At 53.7% G+C, this 27,921-nt stretch overlaps 2 protein-coding genes and 1 non-coding gene across 3 annotated transcripts; 1 reads left to right on the forward strand and 2 right to left on the reverse strand.

The window, feature by feature from the left end:
- Window positions 1–2: 2 nt before the first annotated feature.
- Window positions 3–4,673, reverse strand: RIPPLY1 (ripply transcriptional repressor 1). The gene is made up of 6 exons (XM_027787455.2): window positions 4,110–4,673; window positions 3,683–3,834; window positions 1,732–2,044; window positions 1,222–1,297; window positions 592–662; window positions 3–510 (listed from the first exon to the last, which is right to left on the reverse strand). The coding sequence occupies exons 3-6, from the start codon at window positions 1,821–1,823 to the stop codon at window positions 312–314; spliced, it is 438 nt and encodes a 145-aa protein (XP_027643256.2). The 5' UTR covers window positions 1,824–2,044; window positions 3,683–3,834; window positions 4,110–4,673; the 3' UTR covers window positions 3–311.
- Window positions 4,674–4,856: 183 nt separating this feature from the next.
- CLDN2 (claudin 2) lies at window positions 4,857–6,028 on the forward strand. Its single transcript, XM_005237878.4, has one exon. It carries the CDS (start codon window positions 4,866–4,868, stop codon window positions 5,559–5,561), a length of 696 nt encoding a protein of 231 aa, XP_005237935.1. The 5' UTR covers window positions 4,857–4,865; the 3' UTR covers window positions 5,562–6,028.
- An 8,207-nt stretch (window positions 6,029–14,235) lies between these two features.
- Window positions 14,236–27,540, reverse strand: LOC106112537 (uncharacterized). Its single transcript, XR_008749738.1, has 6 exons — window positions 27,519–27,540; window positions 26,843–26,976; window positions 23,487–23,646; window positions 22,650–22,825; window positions 21,092–22,014; window positions 14,236–19,453 (listed from the first exon to the last, which is right to left on the reverse strand). It is a non-coding gene; the product is annotated as an uncharacterized LOC106112537 (transcript).
- Window positions 27,541–27,921: the final 381 nt, after the last annotated feature.

Here is a 27,921-nt window from a genome sequence, read left to right on the forward strand (position 1 = left end):
CCGCAGCTGCAATAGGAAAGCGGAGCGGGGGGAGTGGGCGGGGTCCCGCGCTCCGCCCCCGACCAGGGAGAGGCTGGTAGCGAATGGGGGCCGGGAGGTGCCGCGGTGGCTCCTGGGAGCCGTAGTCCCCTGCACGCCGCCGCGGGGCGCTGTCAACGTCCCGCGGCCGCTCCCTGAGGCCGGGCCGGGCCGCGCAGCCCGGGGGGCCGGTGTCCCGGTGCCCGCGGCCGGTGCCCACTGCTGGCTGGGCAGGCGTCTGCCTGTGCCTCCGCGGTGCCGCCAGGCCTGCCCTCGCCTGCTTTGCCGCACCCTCACACCGGCCTGCCAGGGCTGCCCGCCTGCAGCCGGGGGCCTGCCGCCGTGTCCGCTGCCTCCTCCGAGTCCGAGTCCTCCTCCGAGTCCTCCGAGTCCTCATAGAGGCAGAGGGTGGCCTGCACCGGGAAGTTCTCCAGCAGCTTCTTCCCCACACCGTACAGATAGTCAAAGCACTTGGACTTGGGCCAGAGGAGCCTGCGAGGGGAGAGCCGGGGTGAGAGCCCCTGTGTGCTGCTGTCCTCAGCCCCCGCCAGGGCACCGGTGGCCGGGACGTACCTGACCGGATGGTGGAAAAACATCAGCGCTTTGTCGGGGCCGCCATCCCCCGCCGCCGCCTGAGTCCAGGCCTGAAGAGACACCGTCAGGATGGGACCTGCCAGGGGGCTCCCACTGCAGGGTGCGCAGGGACCCCAGCGGGCAGCGAGGGCAGGGACCCTTCTGTCCTGCTGGTGGGGGTGATGCCCCACAGACCTGGCAGATGCCTGCAGGGTCAGCCTGCCCTGAAGCCGGCATCTCCCCCTGGATTTAGTTCCTCATGCCCCCGTAAAGCAAGCTGGCATCTACCCCCCCGCTCTGCCCCACCGGGCTCTTTGCCAGTGTAATCTACACACACACCACCCCCATGCTCCAAAGCTCATGCCCAGGCATCCCGCTAACGCCCTCAGGAATGCCCGCCAGACCTGAGAACAGGGGGCCCTTTCAGGCCCCCGCAGCGTCTGCCTGCCCCTGGCCCTGGCCCGGCAAGGCTGCGTGGCTTGTGGGGCAGGGGGGTGACGCGCCAGGGGAGGTGGGTGCAACAGGGCCAGGGGTGGGGTCTGGGGCAAGAGGCTAGTTTTCTGCTAAACAGGGACCCCAAGCCTGCCAGCAGGAAAGCTGGGAGGATGCAGCAGGGAGTGTAAAACTCACAGTGTCCATCTGTTCCCTCTGCCACCCGGTTCCCTCCTCTACTCGGGGTAGCCACGGTCTCCAGAGAGGCAGGGATCTAGATGCAGAGAGCAGGTTTAGCATGACAGCATGACAGCAACCCACCCTGACCCACTACCCCCTTGCCTTGCTCCCCCACCACAGCAGCCACACACCCCCAGCACCAGAGTCTCACCCACCCAGCTCAGCCGCTGTTCAGACGCACGGCTGGGATGCCAGGCACATGAGGGTGCACTCATACCTCCTTTGGCCTCAGTGCTCCTCACCCTGCTACAGCCCCCCAGCACCCCTGGGAGCCCCCGCAATTGCTCCCTGTGCTCCACAACCTCTCCCCCGCCTGCAGCCACCAGGATCAGAGGGGTCCCCATCAGAGCAGGGAGCCACACAGCCTTCACCCAAACCCAGCTGGAGCTTTCTGCTTCCCAACTTCCATGCACCCCCTGCCCTCCCCACCCTCCCCAGTCCTCCCGGGCACGCACAGCAGCCATGTACCTTCCCCCTTGCTCCAGCCCCGGGGCTGGGCGAGCACTGGCCACGGGCACCCAGAGCCCACGGGGAGGAAGGCAACAGGCAGCAGCTTCCATGGTCACAGGCAAGAGTGTCCCCTCTGATGCTGCAGGCTCTTGGCAAAGACACCCTTATAGCCCAGCCCCGGCCAGTGACTCACAAATTCTTCAGGGTAGGGGCAAAGGCAGGGGAGTGAGGGACTAGGGGTGTGGGGACAGCAGTCCTTGGGGTGTGAAATTTGTCCCAGTTGTGTAAACAGAGGGCTGGGGGGAGGCTGGGGGCGGAGGGGCTGTGATCTCTGGTGGAAAAGCAAAACACAGAAGGGATAAGTTAGACACCATTTGTGAGAAAATCTCCAGGGGGCAACAGGGGAGGGGAGAGACAATTAACAAGGATGATGAAGTGCTCTATGTAGCCATATGCATAAAGCCAGAGGTGGGGGAGTGGGAGGGAAAGGATGAGGAGCTCTGAGGCAGCATGATGGGCACGGGATGGGGACAGTGCAACGGCCATGTGATGGGACAGCCTGACGGGCACACTATGGGTACAGTGTGGTGGGCTTGTGATAGGGACAGCGTAATGAGCATGACGAGAACTGTGTGATGGGCATGCTCTGGGTGCAGGGTGATGGGCTTGATGAGGACAGTGTGATGGGTGTGCAATGGGCTGCAGTGGTGGCAAGCACAGAGCAACCAAGAGGCAGGTGATGGGATGCTCGAGGGGACAGGGAGGGAAGACGGATGGCAGGGGTGGGTCTCAGGTGCAGGCTGGGCAATGGTTCTGCTCAGGCATCCACGGCTCCTGCTCAAATCATCCCAGGGAGCTGCCTGTCCCCGTTCCCGCACAGTGGGGAAAGCATGCACTTGCCCATGCCCCCGTCCTCTCCTTTGGTTTTTTGAGATGTGGTCCATACCAGGAGATACAGAAAAGATTCTTAATACAAGGTTGTAAGGCTCACCACCCCGGTCCCTGCCTGCTGCTTCTGCCCAAGCACTAGGCAAGGTGCCGCTAGCACTCAGGTCACCTCCTGCTCCCAGGAGAGTTTCAGTATGGGACAAGGAAAGAAAATAGCAAATGGTCCCTACTGTAGCTCTGCTACCAGCATCCAAACACCCCTGTCCAAACGCTGGCCAGACCCTGCTCAGCTCTGAGCACAATTTGTCACCAGGGGCCCTCCCTGCCCCTCTCCATCTGTGGCAGCCGGTGAGCAGGAGGGGGCACAGGGCCAGCGCAGCCCTCATTATTGTCTCCATTTGCTCCTCATTTGGGCCAGGAGTCTTACAACAACAAACCCTGCAGAGGACAAGCAGGGCCAGGAGGAGCAAACTGCAAACCCAAGCTCACCCTGCAGGCACGGAGAATTCAGCCTGCTGGCATTTCACTGTGCCTCCAACCCCAACGCAGACAATGCAGCCTGAAGTGGACACATGGACAGTAGTATGCAGTCACCTGCCGGCCACCAAGACCAGCCAGAAAGGTGACAGCAAGCCACAGACCTGAGCCACTTAGGCAAACATACCCTATACAAGCAGAAAGAGGCATCCCAGCTCCCCAATCCTTCCCGATGCCGAAAGGGTTTAATTCTGATCTGCAATAAGCCTCTGATCCAGGCTGAGATTTGCAGGTGGATTTTGCAAAGCTGTAGCTAAACAATTTGCAGCCCCTGATCCCCCAGGCTGGGGCCACGGCTGCTTGCCCTGCCCCAACCAGCCACCTCTGGTCCTGGGTGACCCCCGGCTGTGGCCATCCTTGGTCCCGCACCGCGTCTCCAGCTGCCTCCGTAAGTACCACAGAGCTCTGGCATGACCCTCCCATGCCTTTTTGCCCGCACCCTGAGCACCCCAGGTGTTTCTTTTGCAGTAACACCCCTGAGACAGAGTGGGAGGTCTTGGTTAGCACATAGAAAAGGAGACAGAAAGTTGGGAAACTCTGGTACCAAGCATTTGAGGTGCCAGTGTGGGGACAGGGAGAGGAGCAGAGGCACTGGGCAGTGGCGGCACTCCCAGCTGGGAGCATTCCCAGGGCGAAAGGCTGCTGGCCGCAGTGTCGGCGTGGCGTGGCACGGCCTCGGTCCGATTTCGCAAGATGCTGCAGGAGGGAGAATTCTGAAACAAGGTAGAGGGAAAACAAACCATCCCACTCCACTGCCTCTGCCACCCCCCCCATGCCTGTGCCCAGGGCTGCAGGCAGGCGATAGCACTGACAGAACCCCCCCCCACCGGCAGCAGTGAGCACGAGCTGCACCCCAGTGTGCTCACCCCACTGAGGGACAGGTCACCCCGCTTGGCTGTGGCAGTTCCAGGAAGAATCCCTGAGGCACTGCCAGTATGCTTCGCCTTGATGTAATTCTGCCCTCCACAGACCTCTGGGCTCTCCTGAGGACGCAGGCGTCGCTGTGACACGCATCCCTCTCCATCGTTGTCCCCAGCAGCACAGAAAGGCCAATAGCTGTGGTTCAACCTCAGGTGGGCATATCCCGTTGTCCCACCAGAGCCTCAGAAGCTCAGGGTGGTGGTGGGTGGGTGGCTGCAGATGCCTTGGGTGAGCCCCATGCAGGTGGAGACAGGGTGCAATCCCCCTTCTTTGGCTGGGGGAGACTCAGAGCTACCACTTGAAATTGCCTCTGGCGGGTCCCAAATAACATGGTGCAGCTGTAGCTTTTTGGCTTCCTTGTCTCAGGACATCACAGAAGACAAGGGACGCCCAGGAAGGCAGTGGGTACCTTCCCCCTGCCAGCAGCCAGCTCTCCATCCCTGCCCATGGCCCCGGCGCAAGGGAGGGCTTTGGCACCCTTCCCGGGCAGTGCTGCTCTGTCTCTGAAGTCTGGCTGGGGAGATAGCGGAGGTGAAAGGGCGCTTGGCGCTCCTCCACAGGCTTGGATCAATCATTAATTGGGGAGGGATTGCTTTCTCCTCTTGCAGGTATCCTCTCCTCCTGCTGGCTCCCACCCACACACCGGTTCCCGCACAAAACCAGCACCCCCGGCAAGTGGGGTGGAGCTGTGGCATGGTGAGTGGAGCTGCTGGCAGGGCGATGGGAAGGTAAGCACGCGGGACCGAGCTGCCGGAGAGCCGGGAGAGAAGCCGCAAGCCCCAGGGAGGCGATAGCCAGCCCCCACCATGGTGTCCATGGGGCTCCAGCTGCTGGGCTATGCCGTGGCGTTCCTGGGCTACATCGGCACGCTGACGGCCACGCTGCTGCCCAGCTGGAAGACCAGCTCCTACATCGGCTCCAGCATCGTAACAGCCGTGAGCTTCACCAAGGGGCTATGGATGGAGTGTGCCACATACAGCACGGGCATCACCCAGTGTGACATCTACAGCTCCCTGCTCAACCTGCCTGCTGATGTCCAGGCGGCCCAAGCCCTGATGGTGAGCTCCTGCACTGTCTCCTCCCTCGCCTGCCTCCTCACCGTTGTGGGCATGAGGTGCACCGTCTTCAGCCAGGGCTCGCCGAACAAGGACCGGGTGGCAGTGACAGGCGGTGCAGTCTTCATCCTCGGGGGGCTGCTCTGCTTCATCCCGCTGGTGTGGAACATCCATGTGGTGTTGCGGGATTTCCGCAACCCTGTCATCCCTGACAGCATGAAGTTCGAGCTTGGGGAGGCACTTTACCTGGGCATCATCTCCTCTCTCCTCTCCCTTGTCGGTGGCATCATCCTCTGTGCCTCCTGCCCTGCCCGGGACCCAACAGCCACGTATGCAAGTAGCTACCAGCCCCGGCTGCTGGCGGGCAAGAGCCCCCAGCCCTCCGTCAGCCAGACGCAGAAGACCAAGAGCGAGCTCAACTCCTACAACCTGACAGGATACGTGTAGTGTGGGTGGGAACTGGGCTGGCATCTCTCCCTGCTCCTCAAAGCATCTAGGCTAGCACCAAGGGAGCACACGAAGGGGAGAGGACACGGCCGTATCTGCCGCGCTCAGCCCTCTTGCTCACGTGCTTAATGGGTTTGAACCTGCTCTCTCCCCAGGGATCCCAAGAGCCTTGTGACTGCTCAGAGATCCCAGCTGGTGGCTTGCATTGGTGAAGGACTCGGAATCTGGCTTCTGTTCCCTCCTCCATGTTGCAAGCCTGCAGGCAGCCCCTGGCACAGTGGGACCCCAGCCTGCAGCCCCAGCAAGCCTGCCTGGATGGGGGTGGGTGGGCTTGTGCCCCCAGCGACCAGCCCCACTGGCCACGGAGGTATCACAGCAGGGTCAGGGGGTCTGCGTGGGTCTGGAGTCACTGCTGGGAGGGTTTAATGCTGGTTGCAAACCAATGTCGCAATAAATCTGTGTTTCTAGCCAGGCTGTGGCTGAGCTTTCCTCTGGCGCCGAGGGGCCCTGGCAGCACCCACAGCAGGGTGGGCTGTGGTGGGGGCTGTGCTCACCCAGCTGGTGGGTCCGTAGTGCAGAGGGCACCCCTGGTCCTTGCTCTGGCCTGTCCCACCCTCGCCCCATGGCTTTGCCTCCCAGAAACCCAGGCAGGTGGGAGCGCTGTCAGGGAGGGGAGGGTGTTACTCCCCTGCACAATTTGTCCCTGGGCACCGGCACTGCACTGGGAGGTTGCCATGTGCCACCACTGCAAGGGTGTCAGCAGGGGCAAGCACAGCTCCCCAGGGGCTAACAACAGGCAACCCCACCCCACCCCCAGCCCTGCTTGCTTCTAGAGGTGCTCTGTCACTGGGACTGGGGTGACCAAAAGGGGATTTGCTGCTCCTGGGTGTATGTGGCACCATCAAGGTCCCCAAGCTGTGGGGAGAGCCCTGGCATCACCACATCTCCATCCCAGGATGCTGTGTGCACCAGCACCCAGGAGGCAACACAGTCCTGAGCACCCGAGGGAGCTACTGGCCACGGTGGAGGCTGAGCACCCCAACGCAGCTGCAGAGGGGTCTTCGCAGGCAGGTCCTGAGCTGGGAGGTCCTTGCAGGGGCTGTTTTGGGAGGAATAACACCACCAGTGAGACATCAGCAGGCTGCAAGGTATGGGCAAGCAACCTTTCAGCAGCAGCGGGACATCCTGCATGGTTGCAGCCCCGCACAGAAACAGCAGCGTGGCAGCTGGCACCGGCTGCCAGTGGCGCTGGGGGATGCTGGGCACGTGCCAGAGCACAGCAGGAGGGGGGATGCACAGGCAGCCCAGCCCTGCAGCCCACCGAGGAGCAAGTACATTTTGACCACTGTACCCCTCTGCTATCCCACTGCCAGAGGCAAAATAACCCCTGCACTGCCGTGCCACAGCACAGGGCTGCCTGGGGACCCCCTTGCCCTGGTTCCCTGTCCGGTGGCTTTGGTCTACCTGCTGGCCCCTCATAAAGCAATTTAGATTAGGTCCCAGGTAGGAGGGTACCATGTTCCCTGCTCAGACGTCACCATTACCCTTGCACCAGTGAAATCATATTTGCTATGGGGTTAACATGCTCCTGATAACAGCGAGTCACGCTTTCTCCCCTCCTCACCGAGCAAGGGGCCACACAGGGACCCATCCCCAGGGTGACGTTCGCTGGAGGGGACCAGGGTGGATTTCAAGGCAAGGCCAGTTACCCTCTTTCCAAGGCCAAGTTGGGACAAAGTGCTGCCTCAGCCCTGGGCCAGCTGAGTTACTTATTGCTGCCACGGGGAAAAAAGAGCCGTGCATGCAGAAGACAGAAAGCGTGCAAGGTGCTTAGCCTGTCGGCTGCAGTCCCCCAGGAAATGCCGCAAATTCACTAAGCCCTTCAGCCATAAATGTTTTGTCTCTGGGCAGCTGACGCAGAGAGGAGGCGAGAAAATAGTTGGTAGGAGAGGTCGTGCCTCTGAAGAGGAGAAATTCCTGTGTGCCACGTCCTCGCCCCTCGCCTCCCACCCCAGGCTGCAGGGGGACAGCGCTGCCTGTGTCTGCGGGCAGGGGCTCCACTAATTAAACAAAGGGGCATTTGAACCGCTCAGTTCGGAGTTTGATTGCTGCTGCGTTTATTAATGCTTTAAATCAAACAGCAGAAGGGAAGATTCCTGGTTTTAAAGGAGTCAGCTTTTGCACAGCTTCCTCCCAAAGGAGAGAGGCAGCCAGCGCAGGCAAGGGCAGGCAGGGCAAGGAGCTAGGGTACAGAGATACCCGTGGTTTGGACAGATGAGCACAGGGCAGAGGCACTGCAAGGGGCCCCAACATCCCCTCAAGTTTCTTTCTCACCTGCGCAATGCCAGACCCCCATTCCGTGTGTGCAGCACGCCGGCTTCAGCGGTGGCACAGTAGGAGAGGAGCTGACGAGCATCCCACTGAAAAGGGGGCAAGCCTCTCCCCAGCCCCCCATGCCCCCAGCCCTGCCAAGGGGGAGCCCCTGCATTAAGCGTCTGTAGGCTCAGGGAGGGGGAAGTTTCTTACCCAAAGATGTGAAACTTGGCTACAGGGCAAGGCAGGTTGAAAAGGAGTTTCCACTTCTTTACCAGCAGGAGCGGAGGACAGGGAAGGGAAGGACACCGGGTGCACAGATGTGGTGGCAGTGGTTATCTCTGCCTCACGCAATAGCCACGTTCCCTGTTATTGATAAGCTGGGTCCTTGAGGGCAGGCTGGATGCGGCCCAGCCCAGGGCCAGAGAGGACGGGAGCCCAGACTGCCCCAGGAGCCAGCTCCGCCGACAGAGAGCATGAGTGAAGCGATGGAGCTGAGCCAGCCAGCGTAGCACAGAGCCAGCCCCTTGGGTCACCTCTTGCCCCCCCGCCGGCTCAGCAGGAAAAGTTGAGCGTGCTCTGGGTTTTCCTGCAGGAAAGCCACAGAGGATCGTGGTCCCAGCTCGGGACAGGAGCAGGATGCGAGGGGGATGGGCAGGCAGGGGGAAAAGCAGAGGTGGGGTGGGAAGAGAGCTGTGCGGGAAACGGCTGCCTCTGAGCTCCTGAGCTGGAGCCCTCACCTCACAGGACAGCGAGGTGGAGCAGGGAGCCTTGCAGCCCCTCGCTGGAGGGCCAGGCTGCAATAACTAATCCTCTGTCATAAGGAAATGAGTCCTTCCCCTCTCTTCTTGCTCTGGATGGTGCCTCAGATGAAGAAAAGGGGCAATAAAATACTAACATGCCCTTATCTTCAAAAGCAATAGGAGCTCTATAAATGCCCAGCACACCCAAACCCACAGCTGCACCTGAGCCAGGGGCTGCAACCTCATCGGATGGTTGTGAGAAACATGTAAAAAGTCCCAACTTCTTCTGAAGAAGAAACAACACACGCTTGCACCAAGGCCTGTGCAGCCAGCCCTTACCCACCAGGCAGCCCACCCACCATCCACAGCACCCCTGGTGATGGCCTGGCCAAAGCACCCTCCTGCTCCCCTGGCCCAGCAGCGCCCGGCCGCTGCCCGTGCAGGGCAAGCAGAGCCTCTTCTCCTGCAGAGCACTGGGTAGGGATGCCCTAGGGTGACAGGGCACGGGTTTGTCCCAGGCCCAGCCACATCCCATGCCTCCTGCCTCGTGCAGCCCTCCAGGCAAGCAGAGTTTAGCTCCTTCTGGCACTCCTGACCTGCCTCTCATTCTTGCCTAGAACAGCTGGTCTGAAGGAGCAACAAACAGTCCACGCAAGCTCTCTGAGGAGTATCAGGCCAGGTGCTGGGAGAGCCTGTCTCTGCCTGCAGCCCCCGGGAACTGTTCAGATAGCAGAAGCAGGAGGGGGAAGAACATTCAGGCCAAGTTCTCGATGGGCTGAGGCACTTGGAAAGGGCTTCTACATTCCTCCACTCTCCTCCCAGCTGCAGCATACTCCCAGCGGCCTCCCGCACTGCACCAGAGCCTCCCAGCCCTCAGCAAGCCAGAGCTGGCACGGAAGAGGGGACACTCTTCCTGCCCATGGCATTACAGCAGCCTTTTCAGGAGCAGCAGAGGATGCACTATGGGGAGGGGCTGCTCTCAGATACTTCAAATCCCAACTCCCAGGCTGGACTAAGCAACAGCTCAGGTCATGGGCTGTGCTAGTGGGAATGGGAGATGCACTCCCCACTCCAGCCATGCCCCAGGCCCCACTGGCAGCCACACCATAGCCCAGGAAACAGCCTCATGGTTTCACCTCAGAGCATCTATGATGCTTGGCTGGTGATTGCACTTACATTTTACCTCAAAGGCTTCCTGCCCTCCCAAAGCCTTGGGGATGGCCCTGTCTGGAGTCACACAGCTGGGACGCTGCCATGAGGCTGTCGGTGCCTGGCTCTTCAGGTTCTAATAGGAGATGTTGCAATGGAGGTGAGGAGTAGTGCAAAACCAGCTCCTCTTTGGAAAACACCCTCAGTCAGAGGAAAAGTCTGTCCACAGACTCATGGCTTTCCCACAGCCTCCTGGAAGAGACCTGTTTAAAGGTGCTTTAAAGGATATTTTGGTCTTTAAAGAAAGATATGAGGGCAACAGGACGGAATGAACTCCATGGCACTGCAGTTGACAGAGACCTTTGGGTGCACCAGAGGAGATTGCTAGAAAGCACCTTCCTGGCTGGGTTTGAACAACAGCTCAGAAATTTATCAGGAGAGTTATGAAAAGCATTTATCTCAGAAAACCATGATACCTGTGAAGGGAACACAGAGGTTTGATCTTCCAGGCATTACATTAACATCACAATCAGCTTTCTCCATAATTTGAATCTAATCTATGCTACAAGAGCTTCAGGTTAGCAATCTCAGCAAACCTAGCATACGTGCAATCTGTGGCAGCGAAAGCAGGCGTTATCAGTAGAACCTACACTAATTCAGTGAGCAAAATAAGCTTTATCAGCAAGACACACTTTTATAGTAGCGTAAACGTAAGCTCTTGCAGGGATTTTACAGACATATCACTGAAAACAGACTCCATCTCTAACCAGAATCTACCCCGGAGAACTGTCCTAGAGAATTGAACACAAATTGTGCTGCATCCCCAGCAGCTCCACTGCCAACTGACAGTTAAACAGCACCACACTGTACAGAAGAGATGAAGACCAGAGGATCCCAGACACCTTTACATGGACAAACTGAGCCACAACCACAGTAGCCGGTCAGCAGAGTCACCCTGAGCAATCCAGTCTACCAGCCTGTTCTCTCCATGCTCGGGGTACACTTGAGGGCACCAGCATTTTGGCATCTGCTAACCCAGGTTCATACCTAGAAGATAAGGCCAGGCTGGATGGGCTTTGAGCAACCTGGTTTAGTGGAAGGTGTCCCTGCTCATGGCAGCAGTGTTGGAACAAGATGATCTTTAAGATCCCTTTCAATCCAAACCATTCTATGATTCTAAGATTCTCAGACCCCAGACACAGCTGAGCCCAAGACCTCTGCTGTGAGCCAGGAGTCTGGAAGAAACAAGCAGTCACCCCATAAGCAGAGAAATGAGGGAGTCTTCACCAGCTCTAGGGTTGCCTCTTATCTCCGCTTAGTATTTCAGAGGAAGGGTGTGCTTTGATGAAGCTTTTCCCAGACCAGAGAACTAATCATTCCTCACGGCAGGTGCCTTTTTTCACAGAACTTAGGACATCCTCTATTTCTGGGATGTCCAGCCTGCTAAAAAAAAGCTAAAAGCAGGAAACCCGCATCACAAACAGCGTGATTGCCTTGAACTCGCTTTCCTAGAAAAGCTGTCTCTCTAGGTTTCTCAGGTCACTAGAGCAAAGTCTCACACCACTGGCTATACCTGGCAGCTGCTCCCAAGATTGGTCCAACAGATGCATTTTCATTACCCAGATTTTTAGCCCTTTTCATAGCAGGGGGGAGCCAGTTCCAGCGTCAGTAAAGCAGAGAAGCCCAGAGTGTCTGCAGGCATTACAGAGCAGACTGCAGCCATTGCTGGCTCCATGACCGTGATGCTCCCATGCCCTTTGAGCTACTCCAATACACTTTTACAGGAACAAGGGTGCTGCCCTTTGCCTTTGGATTTTCCCCCAGCTGCAGCAGAGGCCAGGCACCGCATCTCGCAGAGCATGGGTAGGCAAGGGGGCAATTAACCTCTGCTCTCCCCCACAGCTGAATGCTCCCTTATCGGTCGCCTTCTCTTCCCAACCCACCTTTATTTTAATGGTGTTTCCAGATGGCAAACTGGCAGGTCGTTTCACCACTGGCCTGTGCGAGGCTGCTCTCTCCATCTCCCTGCATGCAGAGGAGGCACAGGCTGCCTGTGCCTAGGGAGGCCGGCAGGTAAGAGACAGCAGACAGAAGAAATTAGCTCCTTGCTTTCCAGGCAAGGAAAGCAGGCGTTTTGGGCCCGGGGATGCTCCCCGGCAAGGGAAAGGACCTCTCTGCTGCAAAGCCAAGCCCCTGGGAGGGAAAAGCAGTTCCCAGCACAAAGCCTCCATAGCCTAGCCCCAGGGAGCAAGACATGAAGGACTGCTGCTTCCAGGAGCCTGCTAACACACATTACATTCCCACCTCCCTGGGCAGAGCTAGCTACAGAAGACCTGGCTCTGTAGCTGACGTCCCAGGGCCTGCTCACTAACAACGGTCTTGCTGTGAGTTACAGCCTCCTTCCCAGGACCGAGACATCCCCTCTCCCAGACGTGCTAGGGTGACTAGCATCTCACATAAGCCCCGTGGGCTGATTCCTGGCTTGTAAGTCTGCAATCAAAAATAGGCACGTTTTACCACAGGTGTCACAGGCAGATGCAGCTAATCCACCCGGCTTCAGTACTTCTGGCTGAATAAAAGCCTCAGGGGAAAAAAAGGAATAACCAGGACAAAACACCCTGTAAAGGCAGCCCGGTCTTACGTGAAGAGACAAGTTCACCCTCAGCTGTCCCCGAGTGCAGCTACCCTTTCTGATGGGAGATCTTTGCAAAGCAGAGGGAGGCTGCCCACAGGACCCAGTACTAAAGGTCCCAGCTCCCCGGTGGGACAAAGAGCTGTGCTGCCCATGGCAGCATGAGCCGAGGGGAAATGCAGCACGGCTCTTCCCTGGCTCCTCTCATCACCTGCCTGCACCTGCAGAGCCCTCCCACAATGCTGGGAAGCAAGGGCAAGACAGGCTGGCTTAGCCCCTGAGCCTTGCCGGTGCTGCTGGCTACAGCCCCAGGACTTCATGGGGCACAGCACGGTACTGACAGGGAGGACACAGAGAGCTCTGGGAGGAGAAGGCTTGGCCAAACAGCCTTATCTTTGAGATGCTTTTCTGACCTCCTCACCTGCAATAAGTGTTTATCTTCACTGCACAACTTAATCCTCTCAAACTACTACGGCATCAACCTTATGGCATGGGCACTGGTAAGCAAGTTTTGAGAGATGCAGGAGAGAAGCGCAGTTTAAAAACCAGGTACTTTGATACCAGTTTATCTAAGGAAAATTAATAGCTGCACTGTTTGCCAAGTTACATCCATTTAGGAAACACTCGATCACAGGACTGCTTTGTGTGTTATTTCTTGACACTGAGGAAAACAAATCAGCTCAAGAAATGTCAAAAGACCCACGTATTGCTGTAAGAGGTATGTATTTTGCCTTGCTAGTAATGTGAGACACAGAGAGGTGAAAGTATGAAGCCTACTAACTGTTTGCAATCTGTTCAAGTGCTTCCATAGGTTCATAGATCTCTGCCAATTGATGCTTGCATCAAAAGCTGCCCTTCGCTCACCACCTCCTCATTCAGCAAAGCCCATTCCTATCACTAACGTCTGAGCATCTGTTTTCTGTACATCACACAAACACATTCTCCTTTCCTCGGGTGGCAGGAATTAACCAGGAGGAGCTCTGGGTGGTGCAGGCTGTGCCACAGCTCCCTCCCAGAGACAGGGTCTAGCCTGAGGGGTCTGCACATGACATGACAAACATCAGGGATGCCTGTGAATAATCTCCTAAAAAATATAAGGTCAAGTAGTATTAGGGATAAAGTTCAGATCCCAGAGCTAATTATAATGGGATGGAATAAACAAGGTGCAAAGAGGAGCAGCACCCGCTAAGCTTACTAGCTCAACACATATGTGCTGTGAAGGGCACTGAGATCAAGCCTGAAGGAGGTGTGGACATTTCCTGCTTTAGAAGCAGCTTTGAAGAAAGAAAGAAAGATCTGTCTCTTCCCCTGCCCAGGGTAGCTGCTTCAAAGGATGACTGACTTCCTAGCGTAATCAGAGGCATAATGGCTCCCCAAGATCACTGGCTGTTTCGCACCTCGGAAACCCTATTTCAAGCAACCATAAAAACTAATGCAAGTGTCCCAAACATTGTGCAAGGAAAACTTCAACTGACTGGGATATTCTGGTGCCGATTCAATCTCCTCAACAGCTCTATTGAACATTACATGCGAAAGGGGTGTAGTCCTGTGGTTTGAGGACCAGCTGGCCAGATGTCAAAAGCAAAAATCCAAACATGAACGGCGATAAGAAAAGCTACCTTCAAACCATGAATGGAGGGAGATAAGGGAGCTACCTTCAGCCCCAAGTGTTACTACCTGCAGTACTGACCTGAAAACACAATAAATAGTACAATCTGAAAATGTCAAGAAAGGTCACAGAAACAGCTCTGAGATGTAGAAACATGAGCTGGAAAGGAAACAGCATTCAGCTAGCCAGCAAATCAGGAACAGTAGACACAGAGACAGCACCAACAGATTGCAGAAAAACCACAGTTTTATAGACATGTCCTTCCTATCTCCACTACCAACAGTGAAAGTAACTTATGCAGTAATGTAAGCCCAGCCATGGGGAAAGGACAATGTCAAAGCCCTTACCACACAGGATGGGGCACTCTCTGTTCATGTAGCTCTGTTGCTCAGCTCTGACTTCCAAGAAACACATACTACACATTTGGCGATACCACCTAAGCTGCTGGTTTCTGGCACATGGTCTTGTGCCTTTCCAGAATAAATGAGGTGTTCGAGTCAAAGGAGCAATGCTGTGCTGGCCACCCCACACATCATCTTCATACCTACCATATGGGCAAAAGAATGTTCTTTAGGAAGGACAGCGAACGCTGTAAGGGGGATTTCTCCTCAGCTCCTTTAAGCCAGTCATTTTATACCTGTAGGAAACACAGGAAGCTCCTCAGCTGGAAGTAGGTACAGGATTGAACAACACTGAACTACATGCACTTGCCTTTGCCCTTAGTTTCTTCCCATGAACCATGCTGGAGGCAGGACAGGGAGATGCAGCATCCTTTGGTCCCAGTGCAATTGTTTCTGTGTGATGTCTGGCTGCTCTTGAGCCTCACATCTTCCTCCAAACACCCTGGTGTCCTTGATTTTTTCCAGGTTAGAAGGATGGCCATGCTGCTGACTGAAGAGAAGTCTAAGAAAATAAGCCTAAAGTTTAAAGGTGAAGTTTCTACTTGGGACAGCATCTGTTGAAAGAAGGTGGGCTCTGCCATGCTAGCCCCGAGCCTTGCAGCAGATCTGACTGCAAGTCCCAATGTCACCATGCCACTGACTGTTCCCGCAGCTACAAGGGAAGATGAATTTAGTTCAAGGAATCTTGTGTTGCTACATTATTTAACAAACAGATGCACTCAAGAGGAAAACACAGGCAAGGACTCTGTTTAGCTGCTGCGTGGGCTGATCAGACCACTTGAAGAAGACAGAGGCTGCTTTCCAGAGTGAAAGGACCCAAATCCTGAATCTCAGAACCACACTGCTCTAGCCCAAGCCAGTCAGCTGTGATAGTCACACGAAGACTGCAGCACAGCCATAGAGGAGTGCCCAGGCTACATTCTCCTGGGATATTTCTTGTACCATAAGCCAGGCAGCCACTGCCAGAGTCTCCCTGCCTCTCTGCTACTCAACCCAGACTGCTAAGGAGCACAGCAAAGAAACCACTGGGGGTGTCCACTGGCCAGGCACGACCCAGCCTGGCTGTGCTCAGAGCCATGCCTGTACTGCAGTCCCCTCTACTCACACTACATCTCCACAGTGGAGCTGAAGAGCCAAGCCAGTCCTGCAGGACCAGAGGAGAACCCCCTACCCCATGAGAATGATGACCTGGAGCACAAGTAAAGAAACCATGGTTTTATTAATGATCATGTGCAAAAGGCACTGTGGCAGGAGAGAGGGGACTACTCCAGCATGAGGTTTGTCTCCTCCAGTGTGATCTGCGAGATCTCATCCACCTGATGCAACTCAGAGTTAATGTCCTTGAGCTCCAGGTAGGAGAGGATGAAGGAGAGAAGCCAGCTCACATTCATATGCAGGTTCTTAAGTTTCTCCATAACACCGTAGGCAACAGGGCAAAAGCCAAAAGGAGAGTCAGTGGCAAGAGCCTGGATCTGATACCTCCCATCACACACCCAGCTGCTATCCCCCTTCCTACCAGGAGTACCATGTGCACTGGGGTTCCTTGCTCCATCCCAAACCTTATCTCCATCACAGAACCAACACTGTGCAAGGAATCCAGCAACAAGGTGCCACACTATAGAACAGACAGAGTATGGACAAAGAACCTTTCTGTAGGGCATCTTTGAGGCCGGATGAATTATTTGGATTCATCTGGTGATTCTGCCTCCTCACAACAGCAGGATCCTCACTTGCAACCCAGTTACCTATAGAGCAGGGTGAGGGATACCAGGGAAGCAGTGTCCTATGGAAACAGCAGCACACGGTGACTCCTGCCCTCTCCCTGCACCTTAGGGATCATAGGGCCTGCCAATCAGCCACCCCACAGCTCTGACCTCTTCACATCTTCTTTCTCTGGGCCTCTGCAGGAAACCTATGCCTCCATCAGCACCCCTAAGTGCTTCTCTGTATTCCTGATTTTCTCATTCAGTTCAGCCTTCTCTTCTGCAGACCTCGCCAGCTTTGCTTTCTGCTTCTGCTGCACAGCTTGGCAGTAATACACGTATTTCTTGCTGCAGGGCAAGCCTTCATCTTCTGAGCTCTGAGCAGCGCCTGTTGCTGTTGGCATTTCAAGAACTCTGTTTTCAGGCAACACTTCTCACACTCAGTTTTCTCCACCTGAAATAGGAGGAGGGTCCACGCACATGAATTGTACCAATTGGTGTCATGATTTAACTTCGGCCAGCAATTAAGGCCCACACAGCCACTCCCTCCCTAGATGGGATGGGGAGAGAATTTGGAAGGGTAAAAGAAAACTCACAGGCTGAGATAAAGACACTTTAACAGGAAAAGCAAAAGCCGTGAGCACAAGCAAAGCAAAATAAGGAATTCATTCAATACTTCCCATCAGCAGGCAGCTGTTTAGAGCCCTTGTGGAGTTACTGAGCACCAAAGACAGCTCAGGTCAGGTCACTGCTGCACTTGCACTGCTTCTTGTAAGGCTTGTCCTCCACTGGTTCAGGTGGTTCCTGCTATAGTAATTCCCATAACATGCAACTCAGATCATGGGTTACAACAATTTAAAAGGTATAGCCATTACAATCCCCACCCCTGCTCCCATAGGATCAGTTTATAGGGTTTAACATTGCAACGAACACCTCCCTTTGCCCCTGCTCTGGCTCAAACTTATCCATGGACTGCAGTCCCTTAGTGGTACCTGCTGCAAGTGGAGCCTTATCTATGGGCCACAGTCTCTTCAGGAGTATACCTGCTGCAGCATAGACTTATCCACAGCCACAGTCACTTTGAGGTGCATCCGTTCCAGCACGGCCACAACGCCTTCAGAGATACACCTGGCTCCAGCACAGCCTTACCCACAGTCAGTCCCTTCAGGAGTGAACCTGCTCCAACATGGCCTTACCCATGGCCACAGTCCCTTCAGGGGTGTACTGGCAGTGTCACAGACTTTGAGGTGCTCCAGCATGACCACATGCACAGCCACTGATGCTTCAAGATGCACCTGCTGTGGCATGGACTTCCCCACAGCCACAAGTGGTTCAAGGTGTACCTTCTCCAGAATGGACTTATCCTTGGCCCACAATTTCTTCAGAGGTATACTTGCTGTGGCACGGACATAACCATGGCCACAGATGCTTCAAGGTGTACCTGCTCTGTTGTGGACTCGTCCACAGTCACAGACACTTAGAGGTGTCCTGCTCCCATGTAAACTCATCCACAGGTCACAGCCCCTTTGACTCAAGTTCACACCGGAGTCCCAGCCTGTCCAGTACAGCGCACAGGAACAGCAGTGATGCTCTGGCCATCTGCCAGTCCAGGCGCATCACCACTGCTGTTATCAGAATGCTCCCAGGCACAGCACAGGGAGATGATAAGCAGTGCAACAAGCAGCAAAAGCAAAAGCAGCCACTAACAAGCACTAGACTCATATACAGTAAAGCAAGCAAGCCCCATGGCAAGCCTGGGAGCCTGCCAAGTAATAGCTAAAGAGCAATAACAGCTATAAATTCCATCTAGCACATTCCAATCAAATCTGTTATCTCAAACCTTTCCTGTCCCACGTTAAGTGCCAAAAAGGACTGCTGTGGTTTAACCCTAGCCATCAACTAAGCCCCACAGAGCCACTTTCTGACTTCCCTCACCAGCGGGATGGGGGAGAGAACTGGAAAGGTAAAAGTAAGAAAACTCATAGGTTGAGATAAAGACAGTTTAATAGGTAAAGCAAAAGCTGTGGACACATGCAAAGCAAAATAAGGAATTCATTCACTGCTTCCCATTGACAGGCAGGTGTGCATCTATCTCCAGGAAAGCAGGGCACCATCACGCATAATGGCTGCCTGGGAAGATAAATGCCATCACTCTGAATGTCCCCCTAGTTTTTATGGCTGAGCATGACATCATATGGTATGGAATATCCCTTTGGTCACCTGGGGTGGGGTCAGCCGTCCCAGCTGTGTCCCTTCCCAACTTCTACTCCCCTCCTAACCAGCCTACTCACTGGTGGGGCCGTGTGAGGAGCAGAAAAGGCCTTGACTCTGTGTAAGCACTGCTAAGCAATGGCTTAAAACATGGGTGTGTTATCAAGGCTGTTTTAGTCACAACACTAGAACATTGCCCCACACAAGCCACTATGAAGAAAAGTAACTTCATGCCAGCCAAGACCAGCACAATCAGCAAGATAAAAAGAGCTTGGCTGGGCCTGAAGAAGTTAACAGTCAGCAGGTCAAGGAAGAAGCCCATTATGTTCTTTATGGATAAGTCTCTTTACGGGGAAGTCACTCCCTCTCAACCCACCTTGACCTGCTCTCTCCAAAACCCTCCAAACCAACAGGGATATACAGCCACAAATTTGTTACCTTGCATCAGAGCACATCCCACTCTGCTGAAATAGTCTTTATTTCCATTTCAATGTTCTTCACTGGTCTTCTCACATTCTCCCACTCCATTATATCTTCCTGCTCCTGTATGTTAAGGACTTGCAATTCACTTTTTCCTGTCTCCACCACTGAAGATTCTCTACCTTTGATCTGTCAAGTCTTTCCTTCTATACAAAAGAGAAGAGCTGAATGGGAGTTTCATCACTTGCAGCAGTCTTCAAAACACCAACTGCCACAAAGAATCCCTTCTCTACGTCTCTTCTGCTCCTGTATGAATTTACACACACACACAAGTCTGTAGCCTGTGTTTCTGCTGTTGAGTTTGGCATTTGCTTTTCCAGCTTCACATGGACCACACCAGTCTCCCTCTGATCTCTGCTGAGCTACTGGGCAATGCTGGAGTCTCTGCCTTGAGGCAGTGTGACACACTGTTAGCAGGGCTGGTGCTGCTCAGATTGCTCAGCTGCTCTTTGAGCAGACAGGTGTGCAAGCTGTCACCTACATTCATATCCTCCTGTTTTATGCACAGAAATTTTTCCCTTTCTTGTTAAAGTACTACAAAGCTCTTGTGAAGAGGAGAAGTAGGGGGGCTGCAATCTGGATCTGGGGGGTGAAGCTCACTAGGTTCCATGCTTTTCCAGTATTTCTTCTTTTATAGTCAATTTGGGCTTGCTGGGGAAAAAGAAAAAAGCAAAGAGAGGGTGAGCAGGCTGGAATGCCCCCAGTTCACAACACAGTTCACCTCAGACCTCAAAACCTCCTGCAGCTATAGCAAACTGCCAGTGCCTTGACTGTGGGGATGGATCCTCACCCTGGCCAGGCATTTGCTGCCCCAGCACAGAGGATTGCTGCTGAGGAAAACTCTCTATATAGCATAATACTCCTGACGCTCATTCCCATTTTAGGACACCAGTTATCATGCTTATTTCATGCAGTGGACATGTCAGCAGCAGAGCTACAAAGCCTAAAGACCCTGGCTCCCTACCTACCCAGCCCCACTGCCTGCCTCCCATCTGAGATAGCAGTGGGGTTGAACCGCAGTCCCTGAAGAAAAAAAACACAGAAATTTACTAAATGTCCTGTCTGAAACACATCTGCCTGACACATTTCACTAAACATGGCAGGCAGGTATGTTTCTGATGGGCTGCCATTCCAACCTTCTTCAGCTATAACATCACTTAGAGTGTGTTTGTCCACAAACCCAGCCAGATCTCGTGCCTGTCAGAGCCCTGGGTACCTGACCCACTTGCAATGCAACCAAAAGCCTGAATTCAGGAAGGGAAAGGCCAGTACACCTTCAAGACTGTCTTATGGCCCAGGCCCTCGGATGGATTCCCAACAGCACTGGGAAAACAGGACAAGGAACATAGGAAAAAGCAGAGTGTGTGGAAGTTATAGGGATGGGAGAGATGAACAGCGCTGGAGAGCAAAGATGTTGATGGAGCTTGCTGGAGGTGCTGCAGGGAGTTCATGATTGGAAAAAGTAGTTCAGCATGGCAGCAGTGAAGAGAAACAAGAGGGGCCTGGGGAACGTCTGAACGCCGGGAAAACAGGAGCGACAACAGGTATTTGGCCCCACCATCATGATGAGAGAAGCAGCTTTGACAATTACTGCTCTAAGCCAGCTAGGGATGAGCAGGACTGTTCTTATCACACTGTGTTTTCAAAGCTGGTCTAATCCAGTGGCCTTCTCCCTCCCCAGGATTCTGCAGGGAGGAGCAGGTCAACCAGACAGATCTGTGATCAACCAACCAGCTGCGACACGCGCAAAGGGCCACAGAGAGAGATGCCAAGGTGCACTCGACTGCTCTCAGTGACAACCCAGAAGCCCCATTGCAGGCCTTTTCCCTGGGCAACGGGTGGGCAGGCAGAAGGGCCAAGTGTGGGACACAGCCAAGCAGCCCCTCAGCCAGGTAAGCAGTGCCACCGTGTGGAGTAGCCCACATTGCTCTCTCCTGACATTGCCGGTAAAGGTTTCAGGAGGGGCGAAAGAGCGAACACCTTCTAACCACTTGTCTAGCTAGTGTCTCCATAGAGACCACTGCTCCCTGATGGAGCCAGCAGTGACAGCGCCCTTCCCGTGTGCCCTGCTGTGCCACGCTCTGGCTGATGCTCCCCAGGGGGTTCTTTTATAGCTGGGGGGCTTGGTCGCAGCTGCTCCTGGCACCACCCCTCTGCTCTTGCATGAGCTGCAGGCTCCTGGTGGGTCTCTCAACCCCCCGAGGTTTCCCCATTTCAGGAAACTCCCTGGTACACCATACCAGAGCACTCCAGGTCACGCCAGCACTGGAGCCGCTCGCCTTGTCTTACCTTCCATCCAAAAGAAAGAGATGAACGGGAGCTTCAACATCTGCAGCAATCTTCGAAACACCAACTGCCACCAAGAGTCCCTTGCTGCAGCGTCACAGAGCTGCCCAGAGAACCCATCCTGGGTAGCCATGTCCAGAAGACACTTCTGAAAATTCAAAACATCTGAGTCTTTAATATAACCAGTTAACCTGAAAATGGGGAAAGAGGCCACACAGGACCACTGCTGCCACCCCAAGAGAGGAAGGAAGCAGCTTTCTGCATCCTCTTCTATTTAGGACAAGCAGGGAAGGACCACACTAGGACTAGGCAGGACAGGGTAGGATTGAGCACAGGGACTGGCACTGCCCTGATCCCTGATTCCTGGTAAGAGTTTTAAGCACGTCCAAATTGTACACAAGAATCAAAGTCTCATTTTATATGATGCTCCAACACATTCACATATTGGCATCTCCCTCGGCAGGATGGAACACAAATAACAGCAAGGCAGGGATGAGAACCTGCCAAGCCCTGCAGCATCAAGCATCAAGGCTTTCCTTGTGCTGGCTCCTGCAGCCTTCTCCCTCCTGCCTAACTTTTTGTTCCGTGATCTCCCCAGATGACAATGACATTCCCTCTTCCTCTCTCCACCCAGCTCCCTAGACCAACAAAAGGGGAAAAAAAAAAGAGCAAGTTTCTCCTTGCTCTCTCACCAAGGGGTAAAATGTTATTTCACCTGGAGAACAACAGGATACAAGAGAAAAGACATCTACTACATGCCAATATCTTCTGTACGCAGGACATCCAACACCTCTCTTTCCCCTGTCATTGCTCCAGGTAGCTGAGCTGCAAAATGGAACTGGATATACCCCTTCTGGCATTTCTGTCTGTATCCAGGTCTCTTCTTCTCATCACTGTATGCCTGCTCCTCAGGTGCCAAACAGCTTCTGCAACAAGAGCAGTTAGCCATGCTTGAGCGTGTGAAAGAACAGCTTGACTCCCTGCTCCCACCAAAAGTCCCCATGGTTTGTACGTCTATGCAATGTCTCTAATCCTTTGGGATTTCAGATAAAAGATCAAGAGAAAGCTGAAGAATCAAACACTGTGCTTAAAGGCTAAAGGGAAAGAGAGCCACTTGAATCCCAAAATACCATAGATGAAATGAAATACAGACTATGAGACACAGTTCAGCACACCACATATGCTAGCCGCTTCTGCTTCAGTTTTGAATTGACAGGGAAATGCATTGTAACACTTGTGGGTAACACAGACCATTAATACCAGCTGCTTCAAAGAAAAGGAACTGTCACAGTCATGAGTTACGTGGAAACAATCTATAGGAAAAGCTCCCTCTACACACCACTATACATCTGCAGCCATGTGCTGAAGCACAAGATAAAAATCCTGCACATACAAATTTAAAATAGAAATGAAACTATTACTTTTCTGGCAGCCACAAGTACTGCACATGTGTTTTCACTGAACCGTCCAACACATTCTTAGGTCTCCATCCTCAGACAATACTGCTAACTTAGAAATTACCTGTACGCCTAGGCGATCCTACTCACTGCCTTTACAGTACCTTACTCACTTGCTCGGCTCCGCCACCACCTTGCTGATTGCTCAGTTGAACCAGGTCAGTCTGAAGGTACTCATGAATCCCACAGTCCATTTGTCTGGCTTGACAAAGAACTGTCTTCCGTCTGTAATCTGTCCTGCTTCCTCTTCCAGATCACCCATTTTCAATGTATCAAAGAGCTTTAAACGAAGGCAGTCCTGTATTAGCTTCCTCCTCTATTGAAAAGTGGGTTTATTACCTAGTTTCTAGGCTATAAAAACTTACTCCTCAGCCTCCAGTGCCAACTGATTTCCTTAACAGTTTATCATGAAGGCTATTTTCTCAAGCAAAACTGATTAGTCAGCAAAAGCCTCAAGCCTTTCTCCACCTCATTTTCCCCTGACACAGCACATCAGCCTTGGGGTGGGGTGTGGCAGGAACTGGCTCACATACAAGGTGAGCCGTGAGCCCTATCACCCACTTTTCTAGCAGAAGCAGCTTTGAGGACTCCCTTCTAAGCTTCACACCAGGATTTGGCTTCTCAAAGGTAACCAGAAGATAGGAAGAAAATTCTTCAGCCTCTCTATTCATTTAACTACTGGGACACTATGCATCAGACCAGATGGGCCTGAGCCCAGCTGTGAGGTTTGTCTGGAATCCCCCCCTCACTGCATACTGCAGTGTACCTGAGAGAGGGGACAGCACAACAAAACAGGCAAGAGAATTCTAGTTGCATGTCGCCTATTTCCAAGTTAAATCCAAACTAGATTTTGGGTTCATGTCTTTCATCCCCTGCGAGTCACACACAGAACAAAGCTGGGGAAAGGCCGTCCTGTTCCCTTTCAGCTCTCACCAGCTTACCTGTAATGAGTACATTTCTGGGCCAGGAAACTCTGGAACCACCTCCTGAGAGTGCAGAACCCTTCTTCTGGGGCTCTCTTCATCATCTGCAAGGAAGTTTGCTATCCAAATATCATGCTTATTCATATAAAAATCCAGCTCCAGCTTCCCATTCTTATTTCTGAAAAACACAAAACACAAAAATAAAGACAGTCTCCTCCAGTCATCAGCACTCCAGCCTGCTCTTCTGTATCAGCATCCCAAGGGAACTTCCCGAGGTGCAGATAAAACAGCGTATTTCACACGCTCCATGGATCCCATTAGTCAGTCATTTAATTACAGGTATTTCTGTGCAGAACACCAAAGTAGCAGAACACTCGATACTTTGAAGTGTTAACACAGAAATATGGAAGTTCCATTGCACAGATGGGAAAAGGAAGTAAATGTATGAATTGGTTTCCCCTGTAAAAAAAATAGCATGCCTGTGATAGACAGAACTAGACCCATGTGTCCTAACTGCCAGCATGGAACCCCAAGCGCTCAGTCACACACAAGGAGGAGAAATCCCTGCATTTGTTCCTCCAGTGGCCAGGCTGAATGACAGTGGACTTAGACCATCCAGGCCAGGTGCTGTCCTGAAACTCTCTGCATTTAGTTTTTACTCATCCCCAGGGCACCGCTGCCTCGCCACACACCATAGCCCTGCACCTGTGAATGCTCCAGGTGAGGATGCACATGCCCTTTTTGCCCGGAATGGCATCAAACTGTGCCAGCAACTCCTCCCTAGTGTTGAAGAGGGTACGCTCCAGGATGGCCTCCAGACTAGGCAGAGTCTTCAGTAACAATCATTTTCTCTAGAAGCCGCAGTCAAGAACAGGGTTGCCCAGTTCACCTACCTCCCTTTTGCTACAGGGGCACAAAGAAATGGACCTGCAAAGACCTGGCCACAGGCCTGACACTCCAGAAAAGCGTGGCACGGGAGAGGCTACAGGAGGATGGTCTCAGAGAAAGACTGAGCCGGGACAGACATGCCAGTAGGATACTTTGAAGAAAAGTACCGAGCTGAGTAGGGGGCAGCAATGTTATGCCAGCTGATAATGTGTAACTTCTGCTGGGGAGACTGTATGCTCTCAGCACCCTTTGGTGTAAAGGGAACACAGCCTGGAATTATGCTAGCATGCCCAGGCAGCACCAAAAGCCATTTCAGGTGCAGAAAAGCAGCAGAGAGCATAGCTTCTGGGCAAGGGACATGTACATGGGTCCGCATGGCGTGGAGGGAAAGGGACAGAAACAGGTAGCCCATAAGTTGGTGGCACGACTGCAAAGGCTTTCCAGGAGCCAGGTTAGCAGCAGATGCCCCCAGGCAGAAAAATGACAAGTTCTAGCCCAGGGAAAAGGGAATAATCCTGCGTGGCAGTGTGTTAACAGCAAGGCCTGCGGCAGGGACTCTCCAGGTGCAGCACTGATTACAGTTATTCTCACCCTCTCCAAACGTGCTGTGTGTGCACGTGGCCAAGGGACAGCTGCAGGCAGCCTGTGGCTCAGCATCATGGCAGTGCCACTGGCACCCAATGTCGCTTTGGAGGAGGGCAGCAGCACAGTCACTCAGCCAAGCGAGGACACCATTTTGCTGACTGAACAACAGCAGTGGGATAATCACTGTCTCAGCACGGATAAGATCCATGTAGGTCTGGGAAAGCAGCCCCATGCCGAGAGCCCCTCCAGTCTTGGTGAAGATGATGACATCCTCCCCCAGCCACATGGAACCAGACTTCAAGCTGTACAATCCAATGGATGGGTGGTCTATCTTCACAGTCTTCTCCATAAAACCGAAGTTGAAAGCAAGCAAAGCAGGAAGGGGCTAGAAACGGGGAGTGCCTGCCTCACTCCAGGAGCAGGTCTACATTACCACTCTTAACTTTTGCAAAGGGATCTTAGCTCCTGTTCAGCAGGGAAGACAGCAGGGATCACTGCAGTGCTGGTAATGAAGCCAAATCCTGCCAGTCCTATACTGCCTTCAGCACTGAAGAACCACATAAATTGTCAGGAAGAGTTACTCACAAGGAGGATTTATTTAACACCTAGGGAAGGACTCCAAACCCTAAATAAATAAGCACCTCCATAACATTTTTTATATTATGGACAGGGATATCAAGAAGATGAAGAAAATCAAGAAAAGCAAGGCAGTCTGTTTCCAGCACTGCACACCCAGGCCAACAGACAGCCAGGGAAACCCCACGGGCCAGTTCTTCATAATTATGCACCAAGCCGCATGTCTCGCTGTCCCTTCTGGGATGGTTTGTACCAGCAATGTGATGGCCTTCCTCCACTGCACACAACGACAGGGCAGGAAGGGGACAGAGCCTCTGGTTTTTATTTCCTGAACCCCACTCACTTTTCCAAAGTGCTATGGTTATGTGTCTTCTGTATTTAAAGAAATAAACTTCCTCTGCTTTCCTCCCCTGCATTTTCCTTATCTCAAACAGAATGGTCAGACAGAAGCAAAACCAAGCCCCAGCCCCTTCATCCCTGGGGATTAGCTGTAACAGAGGAAGAGCAGGAGTTCTGCATTGAAAGATTCCTTCCTCCAGCCTTACAGACCTCTAGTCTGAGAGGCAACCAAAGGAGCACCACAAAGGCAGAGCCAGTTTGTCAAAAAACCCTCACCCTTTCTGTGTTTGGGTTCAAAATGCCATGGTAGAATTATAACCTCTGTAAAGCTCACATCACTGATTGTTCAAGTAAAAGCTTAAAACCTGTTTTCATTGTAGTTAGTTATGTAATTAAAAGACAAGCCCTACTGAACTGAAATTTCTTATCACATTTCAAACCTCTTGCCATTAGTCTGCCTCATTCTCTCTCATCGCTAAAAATACTTCACATAGAAAGATTAACATGATACAAACACGTCCTCTAAAGCCATGACTTTAGAGCATCCACAAGTAACACAGACAAGAGGGGAAACTCCCCCATAACGTGAATCTACAGAAAACGACTCTTGGTTTGACTTCAGGCACATATGTTCAGTTTTATATAGACCTTCTCTATGTCACAGCACAAAAGTACCTCCTCTGCTTATTACACAGTTTGCACACCAAGGAGCCAAATGGCTTATGTTAGGGTGGTTAATGACAAGCAAAAAGTTTGCTATGATTCCCTAAACCACTCATCACACATTGAGGCAGACTGCGTACACATGTAAGAGCAGTTATTTTGCTCCTCTGCATACTGGAAAGGTGAGGAAGAAGCAGGGAGAGATGTATACATTAATGCTGGATGCTTGCTTTGGCTGGAAGCCGAAGGCCAGTGGCAGTGCTCACGGGAGAGAGGAGAATCCAGCCCAGCAGCTGGATAGGGGAGGGCTCACGGCTGGTTACCTGAGCGTGCATAAGAGTGTGTGAGGAGTCATTCCTGCCCTGTTTTCTATGGAAGTTAGACAAAAGATGACCCTTGAACTCCACAACATCAACTCAGAAGAGCTTGGCTGTCACACTGTGATGCAAAGCATCATCTATGGAAAGAAAAAACGTAGTCAGTAAGAAATAACAGTATTACATCCCCATTCGCTCCCAAGCCGTCTTTGCCCTCAGGTCAGTTTCAAGGAGGAAAAGCAGCTTCCCAAACCACCTCTCTTCCCAATGGGGGGGTTGTGCCTGGGAAGGGAGGTGGCACACTGCCTAAACCTCGAGGTTTTTGAGGCTAAACCTCCCAGCGGTGAGGTGGGGCGGGTGTGGCGGTGCCAAGCAGCACAAAGCAGGGGGGGACACGCCGTGAGGTCGGCTGGATGCTGCTGCCACCGGGCCCGGGGAGCTGCGGGCGAGCTGTGGGAATCCACCCGCCATCACCGCACAGCTACTGACAACGGCTCCGTGACCTCTGCACACCCCCAGCGCATCACACACGTTACGGACAGGCCGCTTAGCAAATCCGTGCGGATTTTTTTTAAAACACACCACAGCTTGCACAGCCGCCTCCGGCACCGCGGCCGGCCGGTGGTGGCGGCCACAGCCCGGGGGACAGGCCGCGGGCTCCGTCAGGGCGCCCGGCGCTCACCGAGTAGCGTTGCCGGGGGCGCGTCCGTGGGGCAGAGACAGCGACGGCGGAGCGGGACGGGCCCGGCCCGGCGGCAGAGGGCCACCTCGATGCCGAACTGGCTGGCCACAGCCCGGCTGCCTCAGCCCGCCGGCCACAGGATGGCGGCGCCTCGCGGCGCGGCAGCGTTAACGCTCCTCCGCCCCGCCGGGCGTGGCGACATGGCGGCGCCCGGTGCCGTACAAGAAGATGGCGGCGCCCAGCGCTGCGCCGCAGCTAGGGCCACCTGGGAGCACCGGCGGAACCGCCTAGTGAGGCCCCTGCCTCTCCCCTCAGGGGTGAAGGTGCCCGAAACAAGAGGCCGCCGGCGGTCCCGGCGCTCAGGCCGGGCTGGCAGCAGTTGCCCCAGTCGGGGCAAGTGGCT

This window comes from Falco peregrinus, chromosome 13 (assembly GCF_023634155.1).
Source record: "Falco peregrinus isolate bFalPer1 chromosome 13, bFalPer1.pri, whole genome shotgun sequence".
NCBI lineage: Eukaryota > Metazoa > Chordata > Aves > Falconiformes > Falconidae > Falco > Falco peregrinus.

Excerpts from the sequence above, each read along its gene's own strand:
- RIPPLY1 (XM_027787455.2), bottom strand. The coding sequence starts at position 1,823 with ATGGAAGCTGCTGCCTGTTGCCTTCCTCCCCGTGGGCTCTGGGTGCCC. Across the intron at positions 663-1,221 it reads AGAGGGAACAGATGGACACT|GCCTGGACTCAGGCGGCGGC; the intron begins GTGAGTTTTACA and ends GTGTCTCTTCAG. Across the intron at positions 511-591 it reads TTTTTCCACCATCCGGTCAG|GCTCCTCTGGCCCAAGTCCA; the intron begins GTACGTCCCGGC and ends CTCCCCTCGCAG.
- CLDN2 (XM_005237878.4), top strand. The coding sequence starts at position 4,866 with ATGGTGTCCATGGGGCTCCAGCTGCTGGGCTATGCCGTGGCGTTCCTG.